The 24,532-nt window shown below is 44.2% G+C and overlaps 1 protein-coding gene across 1 annotated transcript in view; it reads left to right on the plus strand.

Annotated features, from left to right (window-relative positions):
• Window positions 1–24,532, plus strand: part of LOC121532074 (pleckstrin homology domain-containing family A member 7) — a 57,338-nt gene that overhangs the window by 20,494 nt on the left and 12,312 nt on the right. Inside the window, 6 exon segments of the mRNA XM_045205207.1 lie at window positions 3,221–3,787; window positions 6,066–6,645; window positions 6,782–6,865; window positions 15,132–15,185; window positions 22,954–23,019; window positions 24,339–24,419. Of these exon segments, the coding sequence (XP_045061142.1) occupies window positions 3,221–3,787; window positions 6,066–6,645; window positions 6,782–6,865; window positions 15,132–15,185; window positions 22,954–23,019; window positions 24,339–24,419 (1,432 nt within the window).

Below are 24,532 nucleotides of genomic sequence, written 5' to 3' on the forward strand. Positions count from 1 at the left end.
CGGACGGACGGAAGGACAGACACGGACAGGCGGACGGAAGGACAGACAAGGACAGACGGACGGAAGAACAGACGCGGACAGAGACAGACAAGAATGATAGTGAAAGAGCGTGAGAGAGAGAGAGCGAGTCACTGTGTATCAGACAGAGATTGATTCCCTGTCAGATCAGATGGGTCTACACACATAGCAGGGGTGACAGGTCGCTTCACTACACTACAGGAACTAGCAGAGACCGAGGCCTCCCATGTTCACAACAAGCTGTGCCTACTGTCTAGTCTAGACTAGGGGATCTAATTTAGTGGAAGTGCAAACATATTGGGTCCAAAAAGTTTAAACTTAAACTGTCTCAAAATCTGCATCATCGTTGACGTAGTTGCACTTGATACAACGCTACATGTTAGCTGTTCCCGTGAGATAACCTGGCACACTATGCTAACAAGACCAGCCGGCAGAGATTATTTCCACTAACAAATTCTTTAAATCCACCAACCAATGGTACTTCTTAAAATAGGTCAACTTGGCAACCAGAGGGATATTTTAAACCTAAAAATTCAAGGTTTACTTTTGTTCAGCTTGGTCTGTCACAAGTGTAGTGTGCCAATATTGCATGACGCATTCTTGACTAGGCTACTAGCTACTAACGTTAGACAAAATTCCAGAGGCACGTTTTCGCATATACACTATATATGCAAAAGTATGTGGACACCCTTTCAAATTAGTGGATTCGGCTATTTCAGCCACACCCGTTGCTGACAGTTGTATAAAATCAAGCACATGGCCATGCAATCGCCATAGACAAACATTGGCAGTAGAATGGTTTACTGAAGAGCTCAGTGACTTTCAACGTGGCACCGTCATAGGATGCCACCTTTCCAACAAGTCAGTTCGTCAAATTTCTGCCCTGCTAGAGCTGCCCCGGTCAACTGTAAGTGCTGTTATTGTGAAGTGGAAACGTCTAGGACCAACAACGGCTCAGCCGCAAAGTGGTAGACCACACAAGCTCACAGAACGGGACCAGAACTGGAAGCAACGTCAGCACAATAACTGGTTGTCGGGAGCTTCATGAAATGGTTTTCCATGGCCGAGCAGCCTCACACAAGCCTAAGATCACCATGCGCAATGCCAAGTGTCGGCTGGAGTGGTGTAAGCTCGCCGCCATTGGACTCTGGAGCAGTGGAAACGCGTTCTCTGGAGTGATGAATCACACTTCACGATCTGGCAGTCCGACGGACGAATCTGGGTTTGGCGGATGCCAGGAGAACGCTACCTTCCCGAATGCATAATGCCAACTGTAAAGTTTGGTGGAGGAGGAATAATGGTCTGGGGCTGTTTTTCATGATTCGGCCTAGGCCCCTTAGTTCCAGTGAAGGGAAATCTTAATGCTACAGCATACAATGACATTCTAGACGATTCTGTGCTTCCAACTTTGTGGCAACAGTTTGGGGAAGGCCCTTTCCTGTTTCAGCATAGATAAAAGGAGGTCTATACAATATTTAAGTTTATCGTACATTGTGAAAAGGAAAAAGTTGAAGAGCCTTATGGTCTTGTCAAATAGCTGTCATGTACCTCCATTATCACTGCCAGGTGGGGTATACTGGTAAGGCGGTTGACTGTGAATCTTCGGGGTAGAGTAACCGTGGGTTTGAGGCCCCCTCGCGTCAAGCGTTTATGTTAAGGGAAAAAAAGTTCACTGCTAGTCCTCGGTGCTCGATTTAAATAATGCATATGTGACAAAGTGGATGACTATAATAATGCATATAAAACGTTGTACATGTAAGTTTAGCCTATATAACAAATGAAGGTGTTTTTTTGGTCTAACAGTAACGTTATGCAATTATATTCGATATGTTTGGCCTATGTAGAATAATAAATAATCAGGAAGTGATCTTGTGAGACATTGATTCAGCTTTGATCTAGACTTTATTAAACAAGCACCATTCTGAGAGGCGGCGGAGCGACGCTCCGGCAACACTACACCACTGTAGCCTATGTGTTGGTCTGCAAGAGACACTCCATGAAGCTCCTTTTTTAAATATATTTGTCATCTTCATTTACAAGGTTTTGATTTCCCTTCGAAACAGACTATTACAACAAATGTAATTCTACATTTCAAAAACTATCTCTCCTGGGATTCGAACTTGCCGATAAACGCTGAAAATTACCAGGAGCCATGCTCACTACACAGATACAATTTAGTGCGTGTTTTGGTAACTTAGAATAGCAGACCATGCCGTTTTTACTACTGTTAAGGACGCTTTCATGACAAAGTGTTCGATCACATCCAACTACATCAACATTTGTAATTGGCTGATGCAGAATTTGTTCCAGGAAATAATCATGTCCAGCTGGTCTTGTTAGCATAAGGCTAAGTGTGCCAGGTTATCTGATGGGAAAAGCTAACATGTAGCGTACTATCACGCGCAACTACGGCAACGATTTTAATTGGCTGATGCGGATTTTGAGACTTGTTTTAATGTTCACAAGTATCAGATTTGGCCATCCATGCCCCTTAATGACCCCACTGTACGTTTATCACCTCGTGTGTTTGTGTGCGCGCGGCATGCGTGTATATGCGTGTTATAGCCAACCAATTCACTGTGGCTCTTATGACTAAACGGTCCTGGAACGCTGTATTTGATGAATGAGAAGCTCATATCTATTATTCATGTGTCAGTGGAGGGAAGTGATTGTGTCCATCAGTGCAAATATGACTGCTCATTCCCCGCCAGTCCTTTAGACACCCTGAGCTATTTGTTTTAGCACAAGTGGCTGTCAGGTTAACTAGCATGAGAGACCCAGGAAGCTAGGCTACGCTAATTTGCTAATGCTAAGTAGCCCAGTTCTCTTTCATGTAGATGGAATTAGCCTGGTTTTCCCTGTAGCTGAGGCTAGGTACCTATATCCTATTTTGATGGGCAATTCATTCATGTTAGTGTCAACCAAGGCTAAATGCTATGCTAACGTTAACACCTCACTTGGTTGTGATTAGAGATATGAAGGGATGAAATAATGATTCTCTAGTAAATTACAAAAAGTAAGATCTAACATAACTCCTGGAAGCAAAATGAGGAAGCAAAATAAGTATGAATTTTTGGAAAGTTACTGGAATTTTCCCTAGTTACTGTCCTGATACAATGGCAATGTCAATAATGATGTTGTTCCTGTGTTGAGATAGAGATCCAAACCAAAACATCCATCTCCCGTTCTTTTCCTTTCCTAGGCCATTGGAAACATCGGAGGAATCGGAAATGCCCAACGCGTCGGAACGCCAGGGGGTCCCCCAAACCAACCACGTCAACAACTACACAAAGACCTCACGCGAACCCCGAGCAGACCTCCATCTCCATAGCGATGGAGTGGTCCTCAAACAGGCCGACATCCGAGAAACCGAGGAGCGCTGTAGCTTCCGGAGCGACACTCTAAATCCCATCACTTCCAAGATTCCTTCCCTTGGCGGCGGAAGCGTGGAAATTCAAATGGACGCCGTTCCTCCTAGCAGTCTCCCTCCCCTTCCCACCCTACCTCCAGACTCAGCCTCCGCACCCACATCCGCGCCCACCTCTAGGGCGCCATCACGTGCCCCGTCGCGCGGCGCCTACACCCTGCCCCCTGGGGCCTGTCTGAGGAACGGGACACCCATTCCGGAACCCAACGGGATGGGGACGGGGACGTACCAGAGGGCCACGCTGCCCCCCCAGGTGGTTGACACTCACAGGCAGGTGCAGAGGAGGAGCACCTTGGAGCAGGTGGAGCACTGGGTCAAGGTGCAGAGGGCCGAGCACAAAGGGTAAAGGTCACGGTTCACACGTCACACCACCGCTCGTCTAGGTGTTTATCATTGTGCATTCAAATGGCATAGAAATACAAACACATTGACACTCATATGTTTATCCTTGAGTTTATACACATTGGCCTACTCTTATAAGCATTTCGTTGGACCATGTATACCATGCGTATCCCGTACATATTGTATGACTAATAAAACTTTAAACTTATACACGTGCACAGCATGAGCATGCACACTCGCAAATGTTTATTGTGGTGCATATTCAAACACATACAGTACCAGTCTAATGTTTGGACACACCTACTCATTCAAGGGTTTTTCTTCATTTTTACTATTTTCTACATTGTAGAATAATAGTGAAGACATCAAAACTATGAAATAACACATATGGAATCATGTAGTAACCAAAACGTTTTAAACCAATCAATATATATTTTAGATTTTAGATTCTTCAAAGTAGCCACCCTTTGCCTTGATGACAGCTTTGCACAGTCTTGGCATTCTCTCAACCAGCTTCACCTGGAATATTTTTCCAACAGTCTTGAAGGAGTTCCCACATATGCTGAGCACTTGTTGGCTGCTTTTCCTTCACTCTGTCGTCCGACTCATCCCAAACCATTGGATTGAGGTCAGGGGATTGTGGAGGCCAGGTCATCTGATGCAGCACTCCATCACTCTCCTTCTTGGTCAAATAGCCCTTACACAGCCTGGAGGTGTGTTGGGTCATTGTCCTGTTGAAAAACAAATTATAGTCCCACTAAACCCAAACCAGATGGGATGGCGTATCGCTGCAGAATGCTGTGGTAGCCATGCTGGTTAAGTGTGCCTTGAATTCTAAATAAATCACAGACAGTGTCACCAGCACCATAACACCACCTCCTCCATGCTTTACGGTGGGAACTACACATGCGGAGATCATCCGTTCACATACACCGCGTCTCACAAAGACACGGCAGTTGGAACCCAAAATCTCTAATTTGGACTCCAGACCAAAGGACACATTTCCACCGGTCTAATGTCCATTGCTCGTGTTTCTTGGCCCAAGCAGGTCTCTTCTTATTATTGGTGTCCTTTAGTAGTGGTTTCTTTGCAGCAATTTGACCATGAAGGCCTGATTCACACAGTTCCCTCTGAACAGTTGATGTTGAGATGTGTCTGTGACTTGAACTCTGTGAATCCTTTATTTGGGCTGCAATTTCTGAGGCTGGTGACTTATCATCTGCAGCAGAGGTAACTCTGGGTCTTACATTCCTGTGGCGGTCCTCATGAGAGCCAGTTTCATCATAGCGCTTAATGGTTTTTGCGACTGAACTTGAAGAGACATTCAAAGTTCTTGACATTTTCCGTATTGACTGACCTTCATGTCTGAAAATAATGATGGACTGTTGTTTCTCTTTGCTTATTTGAGCTGTTCTTGCCATAATATGGAGTTGGTCTTTTACCAAATAAGGCTATCTTCTGTATACCCCACTACCTTGTCACAACACAACTGATTGGCTCAAACGCATTAGGAAGGAAAGAAATTCCACAAATTAACTTATGTGGTCCTCTGTAGCTCAATTGGTAGAGCACGGCGCTTGTAACGCCAGGGTAGTGGGTTCGATCCCCGGGACCACCCATACGTAAAAATGTATGCACACATGACTGTAAGTCGCTTTGGATAAAAGCGTCTGCTAAATGGCATATTATATTATTATTATAAGAAGGCACAGCTGTTAATTGAAATGCATTCCAGGTGACTACCTCATGAAGCTGGTTGAGAGAATGCCATGAGTGTGTAAAGCTGTCATCAAGGCAAAGGGTGGCTATTTGAAGAATCTCAAATAGAAAATATATTTTGATTTGTTTAACACTTTTTTGGTTACTACATGATTCCATATGTGTTACTTCGTAGTTTTGATGTCTTCACTATTATTCTACAATGTAGAAAATAGTAAAAATAAAGAAAAACCCTTGAATGAGTAGGTGTGTCCAAACTTTTGACTGGGAGTGTACTTTCACACACACACACACACACGTACATTCTACTAGATAAGAGTTTTCAGTGTATGGTTGAAATACTGTAAGTATTTATGGGGATCATAGCCAACATCTCCCTCTAGTGGGGCTCTGGGAATAATGCAAGCATGTGTCGCTCAAAGCCTCATAAGGCTTACTTTCAGCACAATACTCAGACTCTGCTAAGCCAGTGAAATGTAGATCAGCAACACGATGATACAAAGTTTATAGCCTTTGCTTTTGTCTGACATCCGACCTCTTCCCTGTTCTCTCCCCATAGCCCCCCCTCTAGAGGGGGCACGCTCCCCCGTCACACCCCTTCGACTCAGCCCAAGTTCATTGGCCTGGAGGCCTACCAGACGCTGCCAAAGACCCCCTGCCAGAGCCCCCCCACCGTCGCACGCCAAGGGGAGTACAAATACGCCCAAGACCGCCTCAGCCACTTCCGACTCGGACCCTCAGACCTCCAGGGTACCGGCTCCAGGGACGGTGGTGGCATCGGTGGGCCTGGCACCGTGTGGCAGCTCTACGAGTGGCAGCAGCGCCACCAGTTCCGCCACGGCAGTCCCACCGCCCCCCTCTATACACCTGCCCCGGACTACCCCTTCGGGCCCCGGCCCCCCTCCACGGTGCCACCCTCGGCCCCGCGACCCAGTTCTGAGGTGCCCCGCTGTGTGTCGGTGCCCCCAGACCCCTCCGACATCCTCCCACCGGGACCCCCGGGCTCCAGGGCCCTGTCCCCCCCACGGAGGCCCCACACACCTGCTAACCGGGTGGTGGTAATGCCCCGGGGGGAGAGACACGCGCTGGACGTGCCGGTGGCTGGGTCCCCCCGAAGAGCCAAGTCTCAACTACTCAAGGTAAGAGGATGGTGAATGAAACTTGAAACTTGAATGTGTCATAGCAGGTTTATGTCATTTTTTATGACAGTATTTTGCGGGGGTGATATTGGCAGATTAAGACTGTTAACTGCAGTGTGTGTGTTGTGTTCGCCAGGCTGCCACCATCGAGAGACGGTCCATGCCTTCCTCCAGCTACATCACACACACGGTCAGCGCGCCCAGCCTTCACGGGAAAACGGTATGGACTCACACACCCAGTCACAACCCAAACGTGTTGTGTTAGATTACGACATGAAGTCAAGGATCCAGTGTTTCTTGAATAACATGGACACTTTGCAATTAGCTTAACTTATCTACAGTACTTCTTTACAAGGACAACTATGGGATGTGAACCAGCAACATTCTGCTCCATACAGATTTCAGGTTTCTGATATACACTGAACAAAAATATAAACATATAAGGAAATCAGTCAATTTAAATGAATTCATTAGGCCCTAATCTATGGATTTCACATGACTGGGAATACAGATACAGTGCATTCGGAAAGTATTCAGACCCCTTGACTTTTTCCAAATGTTGTTACTTTACATCCTTATTCTAAAATGGATTTAATTGTTTTTTTCGCTCATCAATCTACACACAATACCTCATAATGACAAAGCAAAAACAGGTTTTTAGAATTTTCTGCTTTTTACCCTTTACTCCGTACTTTGTTGAAGCACCTTTGGCAGCAATGACAGCCTCGAGTCTTCTTGGGTATGACGCTACAAGCTTGGCACACCTGTATTTGGGGAGTTTCTCCCATTCTTCTCTGCAGATCCTCTCAAGCTCTGTCAGGTTGAGTGGGGAGCGTCGCTGCACAGCTATTTTCAGGTCTCTCCAGAGATGTTCGATCGGGTTCAAGTCCGGGCTCTGGCTGGGCCACTCATGGACATTCAGAGACTTGTCCCAAAGCCACTCCTGTGTTGTCTTGACTGTGTGCTTAGGGTCGTTGTCCTGTTGGAAGGTGAACCTTCGCCCCAGTCTGAGGTCCTGAGCGCTCTAGAGCAGGTTTTCATCAAAGATCGCTCTGTACTTTGCTCTGTTCATCTTTCCCTCGATCCTGACTAGTCTCCCAGTACCTGCTCCTGAAAAACCTCCCCACAGCATGATGCTGCCACCACCATGTTTCACCGTAAGGATGGTGCCAGGTTTCCTCCAGACGTGACGCTTGGTATTCAGGCCAAAGAGTTCAATCTTGGTTTCATCAGAACAGAGAATCTTGTTTCTCATGGTCTGAGAGTCCTTTAGATGCATTTTGGCAAACTCCAAGCAGGCTGTCTCATGTGCCTTTTACTGAGGAGTGGCGTCTGGCCACTCTACCATAGAGTGCTGCAGAGAGGGTTGTCCTTCTGGAAGGTTCTCCGGTCTCCACAGAGGAACTCTGCAGCTCTGTCAAAGTGACCATCGGGTTCTTGGTCACCTCCCTGACCAAGGCCCTTATCCCCCAATTGCTCAATTTGGCCGGGCGGCCAGCTCAAGGAAGAGTCTTGGTGGTTCCAAACTTCTTCCATTAAAGAATGATGGAGGCCACTGTGTTCTTGGGGACCTTCAATGCTGCAGTAATTTTTTGGTTCCCTTCCCCAGATCTGTGCCTCCACACAATCCTGTCTCTGAGTTTTTGCTCTGACATGCACTGTCAATTGTGGGACCTTTATATAGACAGGTGTGTGCCTTTCCAAATCATGTCCAATCAATTGAATTTACCACAGGTAGACTCCAATCAAGTTGTAGAAACAACTCAAGGGTGATCAATGGAAACAGGATGCACCTGAGCTAAATGTCGAGTCTCATAGCAAAGGGTCTGAATAATTACTTATGTAAATAAGATATTTCTGTTTTATTTATTTTTTATACATTTGTAAAAATGTATTTCAACCTGTTTTCGCTTTGTCATTATGGGGTGTTGTGTGTAGATTGATGAGGAAAAACATTAATTTAATCAATTTTACAATAAGGCTGTAACGTCACAAAGTGGAAAAAGTCAAGGGGTCTGAATACTTTCCAAATCCACTGTATGCATCTGTTGGTCACAGATACCTTAAAAAAATAGATAGGGGTGTGGATCAGAAAACCAGTCATTATATCTGGTGTGACCACCATTTGCGACATGCAGCACGACACATCTCCTTCGCATAGAGTTGATCAGGCTGATTGTGGCCTTTGGAATGTTGTCCCACTCCTCTTCAATGGCTGTGCGAAGTTGCTGGATATTGGCAGGAACTGGAACACGCAGTCGTAGACTTCGATCCAGAGCATCTCAAACATGTTCATTGGGTGACATGTCTGGTGAGTATGCAGGCCATGGAAGAACTGGGACATATTCATCTTCCAGGAATTGTGTACAGATTCTTGCGACATGGGGCTGTGCATTATCATGCTGAAACATGAGGTGATGGCGGCAGATGAATGGCACGACAATGGGCCTCAGGATCTCGTCACAGTATCTCTGCATTCAAATTGCCATCGATAAAATGCAATTGTTTTTGTTGTCCGTAGCTTATGCCTGCCCATACCATAACCCCACTGCCACCATGGGGCACTCACATCAGCAAACCGCTCGCCCACATGATGCCATCTGCCCGGTACAGTTGAAACCGGAATTAATCCGTGAAGAGCACACTTCTCCAGCGTGCCAGTGGCCATCGAAGGTGGCATTTGCCCACTGAAGTCGGTTACGAAGCCGAACTGCAGTCAGTTCAAGCCCCTGCTGAGGACGAGCGGAGGACGACGAGCACGCAGATGAGCTTCCCCGAGACGGTTTCTGACAGTTTGTGCAGAAATTCTTCGGTTGTGCAAACCCATAGTTTCATCAGCTGCCCGGTGGCTGGTCTCAAACGATCCCACGGGTAAAGAAGCCGGATGTGGAGGTCCTGGGCTAGCGGGGTTACACATGGTCTACTGTTTCTAAAACTACATTGGAGGCGGCTTATGGTAGAGAAATCCACAATTAAATTATTTGGCAACAGCTCTGGTGGGCATTCCGGCAGTCAGCATGCCAATTGCACGCTCCCTCAAAACTTGAGACATCTGTGACATTGTGTTGTGTGACAAAACTGCATATTTAAGAGTGGCCTTTTATTGTCCCCAGCACAAGGTGCACCTGTGTAATGAGCATGCTGTTTAATCAGCTTCTTGATATTCCACACCTGTCAGGTGGATGGATTATCTTGGCAAAGGAGAAATGCTCACTAACAGGGGTGTAAACAAATTTGTTGCCAAAATTTGAGAGAAATAAGCTTTTCGTGCTATGGAAAATTTCTGGGTCTTTTATTTCAGCTCTTGAAACATGGGATCAACACTTTACACGTTGCGTTTATTTTTTTGTTCAGTGTAGATACAGGTATTTGAATGGCTGCCGTGTTGGTATCAAAAGTTCCAAAACAATATACTTGGAAAGTGGATTGCGTCCTTTTCTGTAAAATGTAAACACAACTGGAAACACACATTTGTTTTGTCATGTTATTAACACAAGTTATCACACATTACTTTAGCTAGTAAAAGAGTGCAGGAGTGGTGGCTAACTAACTCTAAATAACTTTAGCTAGTTAAATACCCTGGCTAACAGTGGGGTGAAACATTTTAGCTAGTTTGCGACTCTACAGCTTTCTTTGCTAGCAAGCGTAACACTGCCTCCAAAACTGGTGACTCCACTACTATTTACAGTTTGACTTTTGTGATGTCTCCACTTTCCCTAGAGTTCCAGTAAGATTGCATAGTTTGAATGTAAATGGAATAGAACTTTTGGTGCTAACATGACCGACAGTTGAACCTAACTATATAGATTCTATACAGCTCTGAGTATCTTTGCTAACCATTGAGTGGTCTGTCTGTGTTGGGGTGTTGAGTTAATTCCCCCATTCCCTCCCTCTGTCCCCCGAGGGACACACTACTGTTACGCATGCAGCCTGAGGAGCTCACCCTCCTGCTCATTCAGCTCCGGAGGCATCAGGCAAAGATGGCCGCCGCGCGCCACCACACGCTATCCCAGCTGCAGCACTTCAACTACAGCCCCTCTGGCCCCCACCTCCTTACCACCAAAAACAACCCTCTCTTCTCCTCCGGCCCTTATCTGGGGCCCTTACTAGGCCCCTCAGGCCCCATGGGCCATGGCAGCAGCAGCCAGGTGGGGGCCCCCAGTACGCCTGGTCTTCTTTACCCCACCAATGTAAGCTCAACCTGGGCATGGCTGTTTGTGAGCGTTGACCTGTGCTGGCTGCCCCCCATAGTCTCGTTCTATATGATTTGATTTGTTTCATTATTATAGTGTCTTGCATCTTCAAGATGCCCAGCCCACATGAGCTCATAAGACACTGTATCCACAGTAGCAAAGAAATTAATAATATATGCACGCATAAATTATATTCATTCATATACAGTGCCTTGCAAAAGTATTCAGACCCCTTGGATTTATTCACATTGTGTTACAAATTGTTTTAATTGAATTGTAATTTTTTGTCAACAATCTTTTACAAAATAATCTGTAATGTCACAGTGCAAGAAAAAGTATACATTTAAAAAATATATTAATAGAAATTAAATAACTAAAATATAGTCTTTGCATAAGTATACTGCTCCCTGAGTCAATACATGTTAGAAACACATTTGGCATTGATTACAGCTGTGAGTCTTCTTGCAAAAGTCTATAAGAGCTTTACACACCTGGATTGTGCAATATTTGCCCATTATTCTTTTTAAATTCTTCAAGCTCTGTCTAGATGTTGGGGGTCATGGCTAGACAGCCATTTTCAAGTCTTGCCATAGATTCTCAAGCAGATTTAAGTTAAAACTGTAATTTGGCTACTCAGGACAATTCCCTGTCTTATTGGTAAGTAACTCCAGTGTAGATTTGGCCTTGTGTTGTAGGTTATTGTCTTGCTGAAAGGTGTTTTCCTTTCCCAGTCTCTGGTGTAAAGCAGACTAAAGCAAGTTTTCCTCTAGGATTTTGCCTGTGCTTAGCTCCATTCTGTTTCTTTTTATCTTGGAAAAACTTGCCTATGTCAAGCATACCCAGACCATGATGCAGCCACCACCATGCTTGAAAATAAGGAAGCAGTTACTCAGTTGTGAAGGATTTGCATTTAGGCCAAAAGTGTATTCCTTTGCAGTGTTTTTTTTGCAGTATTACTTTAGTGCCTTGCATACAAGATGCATGTTTTGGTATATTTTTATTCTGTATATTTCTGTTCTTCTTTTCACTCTGTCATTTAGGTCATTATTGTGGAATAACGACAATGTTGTTGATCCATCCTCAGTTTTCTACCATCACAGAATTCTGTAGCTGTTTTAAAATCCCCAGTGACCTCATGGTAACATCCCTGAGCAGTTTCATTCCTGTCCTGCAGCTCAGTTCAGAAGGATGACTGTATCTTTTATGTGTCTTGGTGGTTTAAATACAGTATAATACACAGCATAATTATTAACCTAATGTCTGATTTGTTATTGTTACCCATCTACCAACCACTGTCCTTCTTTATGAGGCTTTTGATAAGCTCCCTGGTCTTTGTAGTTGAATCTTCGCTTGGAATTCAATACTTGACTGAGGGACCTTACAGATGTTGTATGTATGGGGGACAGAGGAAGAGTTAGTCATTCAAAAATCATGTCAACCCCTATACAGTGAGGGAAAAAAGTATTTGATCCCCTGCTGATTTTGTACGTTTGCCCACTGACAAATAAATGATCAGTCTATAATTTTATTGGTAGGTTTATTTGAACAGTGAGAGACAGAATAACAACAACAAAAATCCAGAAAAATGCATGTCAAAAATGTTATAAATTGATTTGTATTTTAATGAGGGAAATAAATATTTGACCCCCTCTCAATCAGAAAGATTTCTGGCTCCCAGGTGTCTTTTATACAGGTAACGAGCTGAGATTAGGAGCACACTTTTAAAGGGAGTGCTCCTAATCTCAGTTTGTTATCTGTATAAAAGACACCTGTCCAAAGAAACAATCAATCAATCAGATTCCAAACTCTCCACCATGGCCAAGACCAAAGAGCTCTCCAAGGATGTCAGGGACAATATTGTGGACCTACACAAGGCTGGAATGGGCTACAAGACCATCGCCAAGCAGCTTGGTGAGAAGGTGACAACAGTTGGTGCGATTATTCGCGAATGGAAGAAACACAAAAGAACTGTCAATCTCCCTCGGCCTGGGGCTCCATGCAAGATCTCACCTCGTGGAGTTGCAATGATCATGAGAATGGTGAGGAATCAGCTCAGAACTACACGGGAGGATCTTGTCAATGATCTCAAGGCAGCTGGGACCATAGTCACCAAGAAAACAATTGGTAACACACTACGCCGTGAAGGACCTGAAATCCTGCAGTGCCCGCAAGGTCCCCCTGCTCAAGAAAGCACATATACAGGCCCGTCTGAAGTTTGCCAATGAACATCTGAATGATTCAGAGGAGAACTGTGTGAAAGTGTTGTGGTCAGATGAGACCAAAATGGAGCTCTTTGGCATCAACTCAACTCGCCGTGTTTGGAGGAGAAAGAATGCTGCCTATGACCCCAAGAACACCATCTCCACCATCAAACATGGAGGTGGAAACATTATGCTTTGTGGGTGTTTTTCTGCTAAGGGGACAGGACAACTTCACCGCATCAAAGGGATGATGGACGGGGCCATGTACCGTCAAATCTTGGGTGAGAACCTCCTTCCCTCAGCCAGGACATTAAAAATGGGTCGTGGATGGGTATTCCAGCATGACAATGACCCAAAACACACGGCCAAGGCAACAAAGGAGTGGCTCAAGAAGAAGCACATTAAGGTCCTGGAGTGGCCTAGCCAGTCTCCAGACCTTAATCCCATAGAAAATATGTGGAGGGAGCTGAAGGTTCGAGTTGCCAAACGTCAGCCTCGAAACCTTAATGACTTGGAGAAGATCTGCAAAGAGGAGTGGGACAAAATCCCTCCTGAGATGTGTGCAAACCTGGTGGCCAACTACAAGAAACGTCTGACCTCTGATTGCCAACAAGGTATTTGCCACCAAGTACTAAGTCATGATTTGCAGAGGGGTCAAATACTTATTTCCCTCATTAAAATGCAAATCAATTTATAACATTTTTTACATGCGTTTTTCTGGATTTTTTTGTTGTTATTCTTTCTCTCACTGTTCAAATAAACCTACCATTAAAATGATAGACTGATCATGTCTTTGTCAGTGGGCAAATGTACAAAATCAGCAGGGGATCAAAAACTTTTTTCCCTCACTGTAAGTCTATGTAACGTATGTGATTTGTTAAGCCAAATTTTACTCCTGAATTAATTTAGGCTTGCCTAAACAAAACGACTATATTTTAGTTAGTTAGCTATATTTTTGTTATTTTTAGTTATGATTTTAGTTATAATTTTTCTTGCGTAATTTGTGTAGATTGTTGACAGAAAATGACAATTAAATCCATTTTAATCCCACTTTGTAATACAATAACATTTGAAGAAATCCAAGGGGTCTGAATACTTTGCAAGGCACTGTACATTCAAATGAAAAACGGAAAAACTAAACAAAAACCTGCTATTTCAGTTATATAGCTTATCTTGACGTACAGTATCTTCCATGCTTTGGAAACAAAATGTGCAACCAGGAACACTTATTTTCGAAATAACCGTTCCAGTTTCTCTTCGTCTCTAACCCAGAATAGTTCTGGTTTCAGTTGTTACATTTGATCAAACAAGGCTATAAGGCCGTAGCAGCCTGTAGTGGTGGTTTTTGCACTCCAAGTTAGGCTATGTTGTAGTGCCGGATTGTGTGTTAGCATGTCGTGTTGTGCTAGCTAGCTTCCATACAGTCATCCCAGGCTAAGACTGTCTGGTTGGCTTTAGATACAGTTCTATTTTTTAAATCTGCCTGGACTGTCTCTCGCTCATTTTCAGTGTTTTTTTAAGTGTGTTTGGCTGAGATGTTGCTAGTTTGCTTCAAAGTGGAGCCATTTTTGGGCTTGTGATCTTGGAGCGGCTGCTTGTAGTGTGCTTCCATTTTGTATGTGCACGTCTTGCATCTCTGATGGCATAACATTGAGAAGCTCATAAATAAATGTGATGTGCCAATACTTAGGAATGCATACTTTATATCTGTCTGGGTCTGTGTGTGTGCGTGGGTGCTTTGGATGACAACATTAACTTTTTCCCCATTTTTCTTTTTACTCATCTTATAACAAGCCTAACAGATGACATTCATCCAAATGCATATTCTTGACAATAGACTTACAATCATCTCACCTTTTAATTCCTAATCCATTATGAAATCATTATAACACATCATGGTAGATTTGACGTTAATGAGTAGTGCTATATAATCATATGGAGTATCAGTGATTCATTCAGCAACTAATAACCCCACTATACAGTTAGATCTATAATATGGAAGCGTATAGCTGTCAAAATGTTGTACGCTTCCATACTGTAATGCCGTAAAGCTTTGATTGACACTTCTTTATCTCTCCACTCTACCCCGAAGGTTGATGATACATACATGCAACTGAAGAAGGACCTGGAGTATCTAGACTTGAAGGTGGGAACGCTCTCTCTCCTCCAGTTTCCCTTTTTTCCTCCTCATCCCTCTCTTTCTCCTCTTCTGTGTTTCCCCCTCTCGTGGAGGCCTAATTTAATAGAGTAGGGTGAAGTTGCCCCCAGGCACTGATCTTGGATCAGTTTTGTATTTCCCCTACTAATGGTTAAGGTTAGGATTGGGGGAGGGGAGGGGAGGGGAAGCTGATCATGGATCTGTACCTAGGGGAAATTCACCCTGGAGCTAGGCCTAATGCCTGGCCAAAGATCTCGAACGTTAACACACTCACCTTACTACTCACTGGATGACCAACACATGTTGTATCTCGGGGTAGAGCTGAGAATGACATGGCATGAATGGGGATTAACAAAACGCGAAACTTGGTAAAAGAACAAGCACACGGGATGTTTAAGGAAATACACTGCTCAAAAAAATAAAGGGAACACTAAAATAACACATCCTAGATCTGAATGAATGAAATAATCTTATTAAATACTTTTTTCTTTACATAGTTGAATGTGCTGACAACAAAATCACACAAAAATTATCAATGGAAATCAAATGTATCAACCCATGGAGGTCTGGATTTGGAGTCGCCCTCAAAATTAAAGTGGAAAACCACACTACAGGCTGATCCAACTTTGATGTAATGTCCTTAAAACAAGTCAAAATGAGGCTCAGTAGTGTGTGTGGCCTCCACGTGCCTGTATGACCTCCCTACAACGCCTGGGCATGCTCCTGATGAGGTGGCGGATGGTCTCCTGAGGGATCTCCTCCCAGACCTGGACTAAAGCATCCGCCAACTCCTGGACAGTCTGTAGTGCAACGTGGCGTTGGTGGATGGAGCGAGACATGATGTGCTCAATTGGATTCAGGTCTGGGGAACGGGCGGGCCAGTCCATAGCATCAATGCCTTCCTCTTGCAGGAACTGCTGACACACTCCAGCCACATGAGGTCTAGCATTGTCTTGCATTAGGAGGAACCCAGGGCCAACCACACCAGCATATGGTCTCACAAGGGGTCTGAGGATCTCATCTCTGTACCTAATGGCAGTCAGGCTACCTCTGGCGAGCACATGGAGGGCTGTGCGGCCCCCCAAAGAAATGCCACCCCACACCATGACTGACCCACCGCAAAACCGGTCATGCTGGAGGATGTTGCAGGCAGCAGAACGTTCTTCACGGCGTCTCCAGACTCTGTCACGTCTGTCACATGTGCTCAGTGTGAACCTGCTTTCATCTGTGAAGAGCACAGGGCGCCAGTGGCGAATTTGCCAATCTTGGTGTTCTCTGGCAAATGCCAAACGTCCTGCACGGTGTTGGGCTGTAAGCACAACCCCAGCTGTGGACGTCGGGCCCTCATACCACCCTCATGGAGTCTGTTTCTGACCGTTTGAGCAGACACATGCACATTTGTGGCCTGCTGGAGGTCATTTTGCAGGGCTCTGGCAGTGCTCCTCCTGCTCCTCCTTGCACAAAGGCGGAGGTAGCAGTCCTGCTGCTGGGTTGTTGCCCTCCTACGGTCTCCTCCACTTCTCCTGATGTACTGGCCTGTCTCCTGGTAGCGCCTCCATGCTCTGGACACTACGCTGACAGACACAGCAAACCTTCTTGCCACAGCTCGCATTGATATGCCATCCTGGATGAGCTGCACTACCTGAGCCACTTGTGTGGATTGTAGACTCCGTCTCATGCTACCACTAGAGTGAAAGCACCGCCAGCATTCAAAAGTGACCGAAACATCAGCCAGGAAGCATAGGAACTGAGAAGTGGTCTGTGGTCACCACCTCCAAAACCAGTCCTTTATTGGGGGTGTCTTGCTAATTGCCTATAATTTCCACCTGTTGTCTATTCCATTTGCACAACAGCATGTGCAATTTATTGTCAATCAATGTTGCTTCCTAAGTGGACAGTTTGATTTCACAGAAGTGTGATTGACTTGGAGTTACATTGTGTTGTTTAAGTGTTCCCTTAATTTTTTTGAGCAGTGTATATGCATTAATAACTACCTTACTAATATTTACAAATGTGCGAGAGAGAGAGAGACTGACACATGTACTGGCAGTTTATTGATATTTTGGCTCTATATTATACACTGAGTGTACAAAACATTAAGGACTCTACAAGGTGTTGAAAGCGTTCCACAGGGATGCTGGTCCATTTTGACGCCAATGCTTTCCACAGTTGTGTCAAGTTGGCTAGATGACCTTTGGGTGGTGGACCATTCTTGATACACACAGGAAACTGTTGAGCGTGAAAAACCCAGCAGCGTTGCAGTTCTTTACACAAACCGGTGCGCCTGGCACCTACTACCATACCCCGTTTAAAGGCATTTAAATATTTTCATTCCCAATCACCCTCTGAATGGCACACATACACAATCCATGTCTCAATGGTCTCAAGGCTTTAAAATCCTTATTTAACCTGTCTCCTCCCCTTCATCTACACTGATTGAAGTGGATTTAACAAATTACATCAATAAGGGATCATAGCTTTCACCTGGATTCACCTGGTCAGTCTATGCCATGGAAAGAGCAGGCATCCTTAATGTTTTGTATACTCAGAGTACAGCTGCTTACCAAGATGACATTTGAATGTTCCTGAGTGGCCTAGTTACAGTTTTGGCTTAAATCGCTGTCTAGCAATGATCAACAACCAATTTGACAGAGCTTGAAGAATTTTATTGTAAAATCCAGGTGTGCAAAGCTCTTAGAGACTTACCCAGAAAGACTCACAGCTGTAATAGCTGCCGAAGGTGACTCTAACGTGTTGACTCAGGGGTGTGAAAACGTATGTAAATGAGATATTTCTGTATTTAATTTTCAATACATTTTCTAGAATTTCTAAAAACATGTTTTCACTTTGTTATTATGGGGTATTGTGTGTAGATGGGTAAAAAATACATTTTGAATTCAGGCTGTAACAACGAAATGTGGAATAAGTCAATGCATATGAATACTTTCTGAAAGCACTACATATTTCAAATTAGTGCATGTCAAGTGTTCCCCCCTACCCACTTAGCGAAAGTTTTTAAATATGAGTCTACATGTAATTCAATAGAAGAAAACCGAGAGAAGGAGAGAGCGAGACTGCCAGTTCCTTAATGTTTTGGTTGTATAATACAGCCAGTGGCTACATTTAAGGAAATGTCAGTCTCTCTCTCTCCCTTACGCTCTGTTTTGTTTTTCTATTGAATTCAATATACAACCTTATGTGTAAGTCAAAGAACGATGCTGGGACTAGTTTATGTAGATACGGCTAGATTTCAACACTGTGCTTTGTTTGACAGTGTACGTATTCTTATCTTTCTGCCAAGAAGTGACAGGCCTTTCAGATAATTAAATAATCAAGACATAGGCGGACTTTCCAGCCTTCAGTGGCGATGGCTATGTAAAGTCATCCGACACCAGAGTCACTTCTTACTACAGCTCATAAACCCACTCGCTGGGCTGAAGAGACTGAGATTCAGAAGCGAATAAACATTGATAAAAAAAAATATCAATTAACTTTGTAATACATGATGCCTTGTGTTTAGTAAAAAGGACTGTATTAATGTCTAGTAGATGGCTACAAACACACTAAAGCAGGAAGCACCAAATGTATGCACGCATGACTGTAAGTCACTTTGGATAAAAGCGTCTGCTAAATGGTATATTATTATTATTATTACTCGGTTAATAAGGAAGTGGTCAGATGACGCAGATGCTAAGCTACAGGACTGTTTTGCTAGCACAGACTGGAATATGTTCCGGGATTCTTCCGATAGCATTGAGGAGTACACCACATCAGTCACTGGCTTCATCAATAAGTGCATCGATGACGTCGTCCCCACAGTGACCGTACGTACATACCCCAACCAGAAGCCATGGATTACAGGCAACATCCGCACTGAGCTAAAGGGTAGAGCTGCCGCTTTCAAGGAGTGGGACTCTAACCCGGACGCTTATAAGAAATCCTGCTATGCCCTCCGACTAACCATCAAACAGGCAAAGAACACCTACGTGAGAATGCTCTTCATTGACTACAGCTCAGTGTTCAACACCATAGTGCCCTCAAAGCTCATCACTAAGCTAAGGACCCTGGGACTAAACATCTCCCTCTGCAACTGGATCCTGGACTTCCTGACGGGCCGCCCCCAGGTGGTAAGGGTAGGTAACAACACATCTGCCACGCTGATCCTCAACACGGGGGCCCCTCAGGGGTGCGTGCTCAGTCCCCTCCTGTACTCCCTGTTCACCCATGACTGCATGGCCATGCACGACTCCAACACCATCATTAAGTTTGCCAACGACACAACAGTGGTAGGCCTGATCACAGACAACGATGAGACAGCCTATAGGGAGGAGGTCAGAGACCTGGCCACGTGGTCCCAGGATAACAACCTCTCCCTCAATGTGATCAAGACAAAGGAGATGATTGTGGACTACAGGAAAAAAAAGAGGACTGAGCACACCCCATTCTCATCGACGGGGCTGTAGTGGAACAGGTTGAGAGCTTCAAGTTCTTTGGTGTCCACATCACCAACAAACTATCATGGTCCAAACACACCAAGACAGTCGTGAAGAGGGCACGACAAAACCTATTCCCCCTCAGGAGACTGAAAAGATTTGGCATGGGTCTTCAGATCCTCAAAAGGCCTCCGACCGCAAGGCACTACAGAGGGTAGTGCGTACGGCCCAGTACATCACTGGGGCCAAGCTTCCTGCCATCTAGGACCTCTATACCAGGCGGTGTCAGAGGAAGGCCCTAAAAATTGTCAAAGACTCCAGCTACCCTAGTCATAGACTGTTCTCTCTGCTACCGCACGGCAAGCGGTACCGGAGCGCCAAGTCTTGGTCCAAAAGGCTTCTTAACAGCTTCTACCCCCAAGCCATAAGACTCCTGAACAGCTAATCATGGCTACCTGGACTATTTGCATTGCATAATAGAAAACAATTCCTCATCTATCTACACACAATACCCCATAATAACAAAGTGAAAACAAGTTTTTAGACATTTTTGCAAATGTATTAATAATAAAAAACAGATGCCTTATTTACATAGGTATTCAGACCCTTTGCTATGAGACTCGAAATTGAGCTCCGGTGCATCCTGTTTCTATTGATCATCCTTGAGATGTTTCTACAATTTGATTGGACTCCACCTGTGGTAAATTCAATTGATTGGACATGATTTGGAAAGGCACATGCCTGTCTATAAAAGGTTCCACAGTTGACAGTGCATGTCAGAGCAAAAACCAAGCAATGAGGTCGAAGGAAGGCTGTAACATAACAAAATGTGGAAAAAGTCAAGGGGTCTGTATACTTTCCGAGTGCACTGTATATAATATTTGTTATTTTATTTTTTGTCAATTTCGACCAGCCAACCCAAATTAAAGATGGACCGGCCCTTCTGGCATTTGCCAGAATTGCCAGACGGCCAATCTGCCCTTGCACAACATGACCATAATGCAGACTCCATACTGTTGTAAATATGACATAACAGTTGGTATACGAACGGGTATATTCAAATGAATGGTCAAATTGCTAACTTCCTTATAGCAAACGGCAGCCGGTTAACAGTGGCTCTTTATCTCCTATTTGACGCAGATAAAAAGTTTAGAGCCGTTCATCCTCATGGCTCACAGTGTGCTACTGCACTGCACTGCCGGGCCTCTCAGGCCCCTATGGAACGTAAGCACTGTGGACACACTGTGTGTGTATGCGTGTGTGTGTATGCAGTGCTTTGTAAAAGTATTCATCCCCCTTGGCGTTTTTCCTATTTTGTTGCATTACAACCTGTAATTTAAATTGATTTTTATTTGGATTTCATGTAATGGACATACACAAAATAGTCCAAATTGGTGAATTGAAATGAAAAAAAATAGCTTGTTAAAAAAATATCAATTTTTTTTTTTACAGAAAAGTGGTGCGTGCATATGTATTCCCCCCCTTTGCTATGAAGCCCCTAAATAAGATCTGGTGCAACCAATTACCTTCAGAAGTAAATGTCTTGGAATGGCCTAGTCAAAGCCCAGACCTCAATCTAATTGAGAATCTGTGGTATGACTTAAAGATTGCTGTACACCAGCGGAACCCATCCAACTTGAAGGAGCTGGAGCAGTTTTGCCTTGAAGAATGGGCAAAAATCCCAGTGGCTAGATGTGCCAAGCTTATAGAGACATACCCCAAGAGACTTGCAGCTGTTATTGCTGCAAAAGGTGTCTCTACAAAGTATTGACTTTGGGGGGGTGAATAGTTATTGCACGCTCAAGCTTTCTGTTTCTTTGTCTTATTTCTTGTTTGTTTCACAAGAAAAAATATTTTGCATCTTCAAAGTGGTAGGCATGTTGTGTAAATCAAATGATACAAACCCCCCAAAAATCCATTTTAATTCCAAGTTGTAAGGCAACAAAATAGAAAAAATGCCAAGGGGGGTGAATACTTTTGCAAGCCACTGTACATGTTTATGAGAGAGATCATCCCATCGCTTAAAACTGTGTGTCTATGTCCATGGCTGTGTGTGGGTACTGGCTTGGCATTGACCCCTCTGTAACCCCTGACTCTCGACTCCTCTGTGACGTGATTGGTGGTTCTGGCCTGGGATGGCTCTGCAGTGCATGTGCAGTGGTTCGGTGGTTGAAAAGCTAGCTGCTTGCACCATCCTCCTGTTGATCTATCAAACATATCTCCTTGATATATCCCCAGTACAACACATCAAAACACAGCATGTTTACCCTGAACCCAGTTGGTTCAGAATATACTCTAGGAATGCAAAAAAACAAATGTTGTACAAATCTATGTATTTCCAACACTGGGAGTATTGTAAGGAGTAGCCTAAGTAGCAGTGTCTCATTCCATTTTTGTTTTAAAATGGGTTTGTTGTCCATCTTCTTGTGATGCAGGGACATGAAAAGATATGGAGAGAAAAAAATGTAATCGATGGGCATTGTTATGAGTGGCGTTCATGCAAAGATCTTCTTTGTCTCTCTGTGTCATATAGGCTGCATTTGTCAATGGCTATTTTCTTACTTTCTCTAAGCCATCATGGTTAGTTCACGGTTGGTTTCCTCATTGTGCTTTCAGTGTAACTTTTCAGTATCCTCAACAACCAATATCCCTACCAGAAGATACACTCAATGGCCAGTTTATTAGGTACACCCATCTAGTACCGGGTTGGACCCCCCTTTGCTTCCAGAACAGCCAGAATTCTTCGGGGCATAGAAACGTTGGTCAATTGGTATCAAGGGACCAACCATTACACCACGGCCACCAGCCTGTACCGTTGACACCAGGCAGGATGGGGCCATGGACTCATGCTGCTTAGCCAAATCCTGACTCTATCATCAGCATGACGCCAGTTAGCTTGCACGATTCATACCATTCTCCTTCGACCTCTCATCAACGAGCTGTTTTCACCCACAGGACTGCCACTGACTGAATGTTTTTTGTTTGTCGCACCATTCTCTGTAAACTCTAGACACTGTCGTGCGTGAAAAGCCCAGGAGGCCGGCCGTTTCTGAGATACTGGAACCGGTGCGCCTGGCAACGACGATCATATCACGCTCAAAGTCGCTTAGGTCACCCGTTTTGCCCATTTTAATGTTCAATCGAACAGTAACTGAATGCCTTGATGACTGTCTGCCTGCTTTATATAGCAAGCCACTGCCACGTGACTCACTGTCTGTAGGAGTGAACCATTTTCGTGAACGCAGTGGTGTACCTAATAAACTGGCCACTGAGTGTACATAGAGCAACAATATTTGAAGATGTATTTCTTTTCTGGTCCCAAGGTGATTGGAAGTCAGACGTTGAAAGAAGCAACGAAACCTGTCAGAGTAGCCGAGAGTGATGTGGATGTGAGTATGAGCGAGAATCACAACAGAGCAGTTTTCCGCATTGCTCACACACTAATGCACACAAATACGCATACCCACTCTCACATACTCTCTCTTTCTCTCTCCCACCCGCAACCCTTAACAACATTTTCACTCCATATCCTCTTGTCCCAAAAGGACATTTTGAGTTTTAGCTTAAAACTTTTCTGGAAGGGTACAGAGATGAGGAGACTGATACACTGACTACCATAGACCCTTAGGGGAATAGAGTGAGCAATACAAATGTAATAAATCAAATCAAATAATAATGAAATAAGTGTTGACTAGGATTTAGTGGGCTATTTACCTCAACTTCAAGAGAAAAATGTATGAAGTCGTGAATCTTTCAGTTCTATATTAAAAGCGTAGCATTAAAAAAAATATTTTTCTCCTATCAGAGTGTAACTACTACAAAAGGAGTTGAAGAGTGTAGCGTTGATAGCTCGGCACTTTAACAATTTATAAGGGTGCCAGGGTTTTTCTATCCGCACAGACTATTTCATGGCATCAATAAAGCAATATTACTGCGCGTGGAGAAAACCACAAATAAATGATGTATTCAACAGAATGGCAAATTGAGCATAAACACTATACATATGTTTGCGCCTGCGAAAGATACCATGCAACTTAATATAGTTATAACTACAAACAATTATTATGCAACTTTATGTAACAACTTTAATTAGATGGAATACTATTTGTTCACATCGAGCGGTGTGTTTGTGATCTTACTGCCTTCGTGAAAACTGCCGTTTCCCACAAATAGCCCGTAAATTGGTAAATTGAGAGATGAAGATCAGTTGATCCAACCTTTGTCATGACGTTTGGGTTTCTTAGGGTACATCCCAAATGGCACCCTATTCCCCAAGGACTCTGGTCAAAAGAAGTGCACTGTATAAGAACTAGGGTGCCATTTGGGATGCAGCCTTAACCAGGGATTAATTAGGAGGACTCTGAGGTTCTGAGACACTTTGACAAAAGGTCAGCGTGGGATGTGGCGTATTTGCATAAAGGGTTTGCTCTGCATAATTATCAGCTAATGAGACAGGAGAGAGGGATACGTACACACTTCTGCACGTAGACTTGCACGCACGCACGTACACACACACACACACACACACACACACACAAACTGGTGAAATGTTAGAGGGGGAGGAGATACATGTACATGGAGGAAAATGATGCACACACACACTGTAGGAAACCGTAGGAAAGATTGAGACCCACTGTGGACAGGCCAGGTCTGTAACAGCCCTGTCTGTCTCTCTCTGTCTGTCTCACTGTCTGTCCCTGGCCTACAGGTGAAACTCAGTCGGTTATGTGAGCAGGACAAGACCCTGAAGGAACTGGAGGTCCGGATCAGCTCACTGAAGGACGATAAGGTACTGACACTTCATCTCTATACTCATGTGTCTCATTGCATTTGGGTCTGGTTTAATTTGTTATCAGCCAAGAAATCAATGTCAATTCAATGTATGAGGTAAATTATTCAAAT

Source organism: Coregonus clupeaformis, chromosome 19 (genome assembly GCF_020615455.1).
Source record: "Coregonus clupeaformis isolate EN_2021a chromosome 19, ASM2061545v1, whole genome shotgun sequence".
Taxonomy (NCBI): domain Eukaryota; kingdom Metazoa; phylum Chordata; class Actinopteri; order Salmoniformes; family Salmonidae; genus Coregonus; species Coregonus clupeaformis.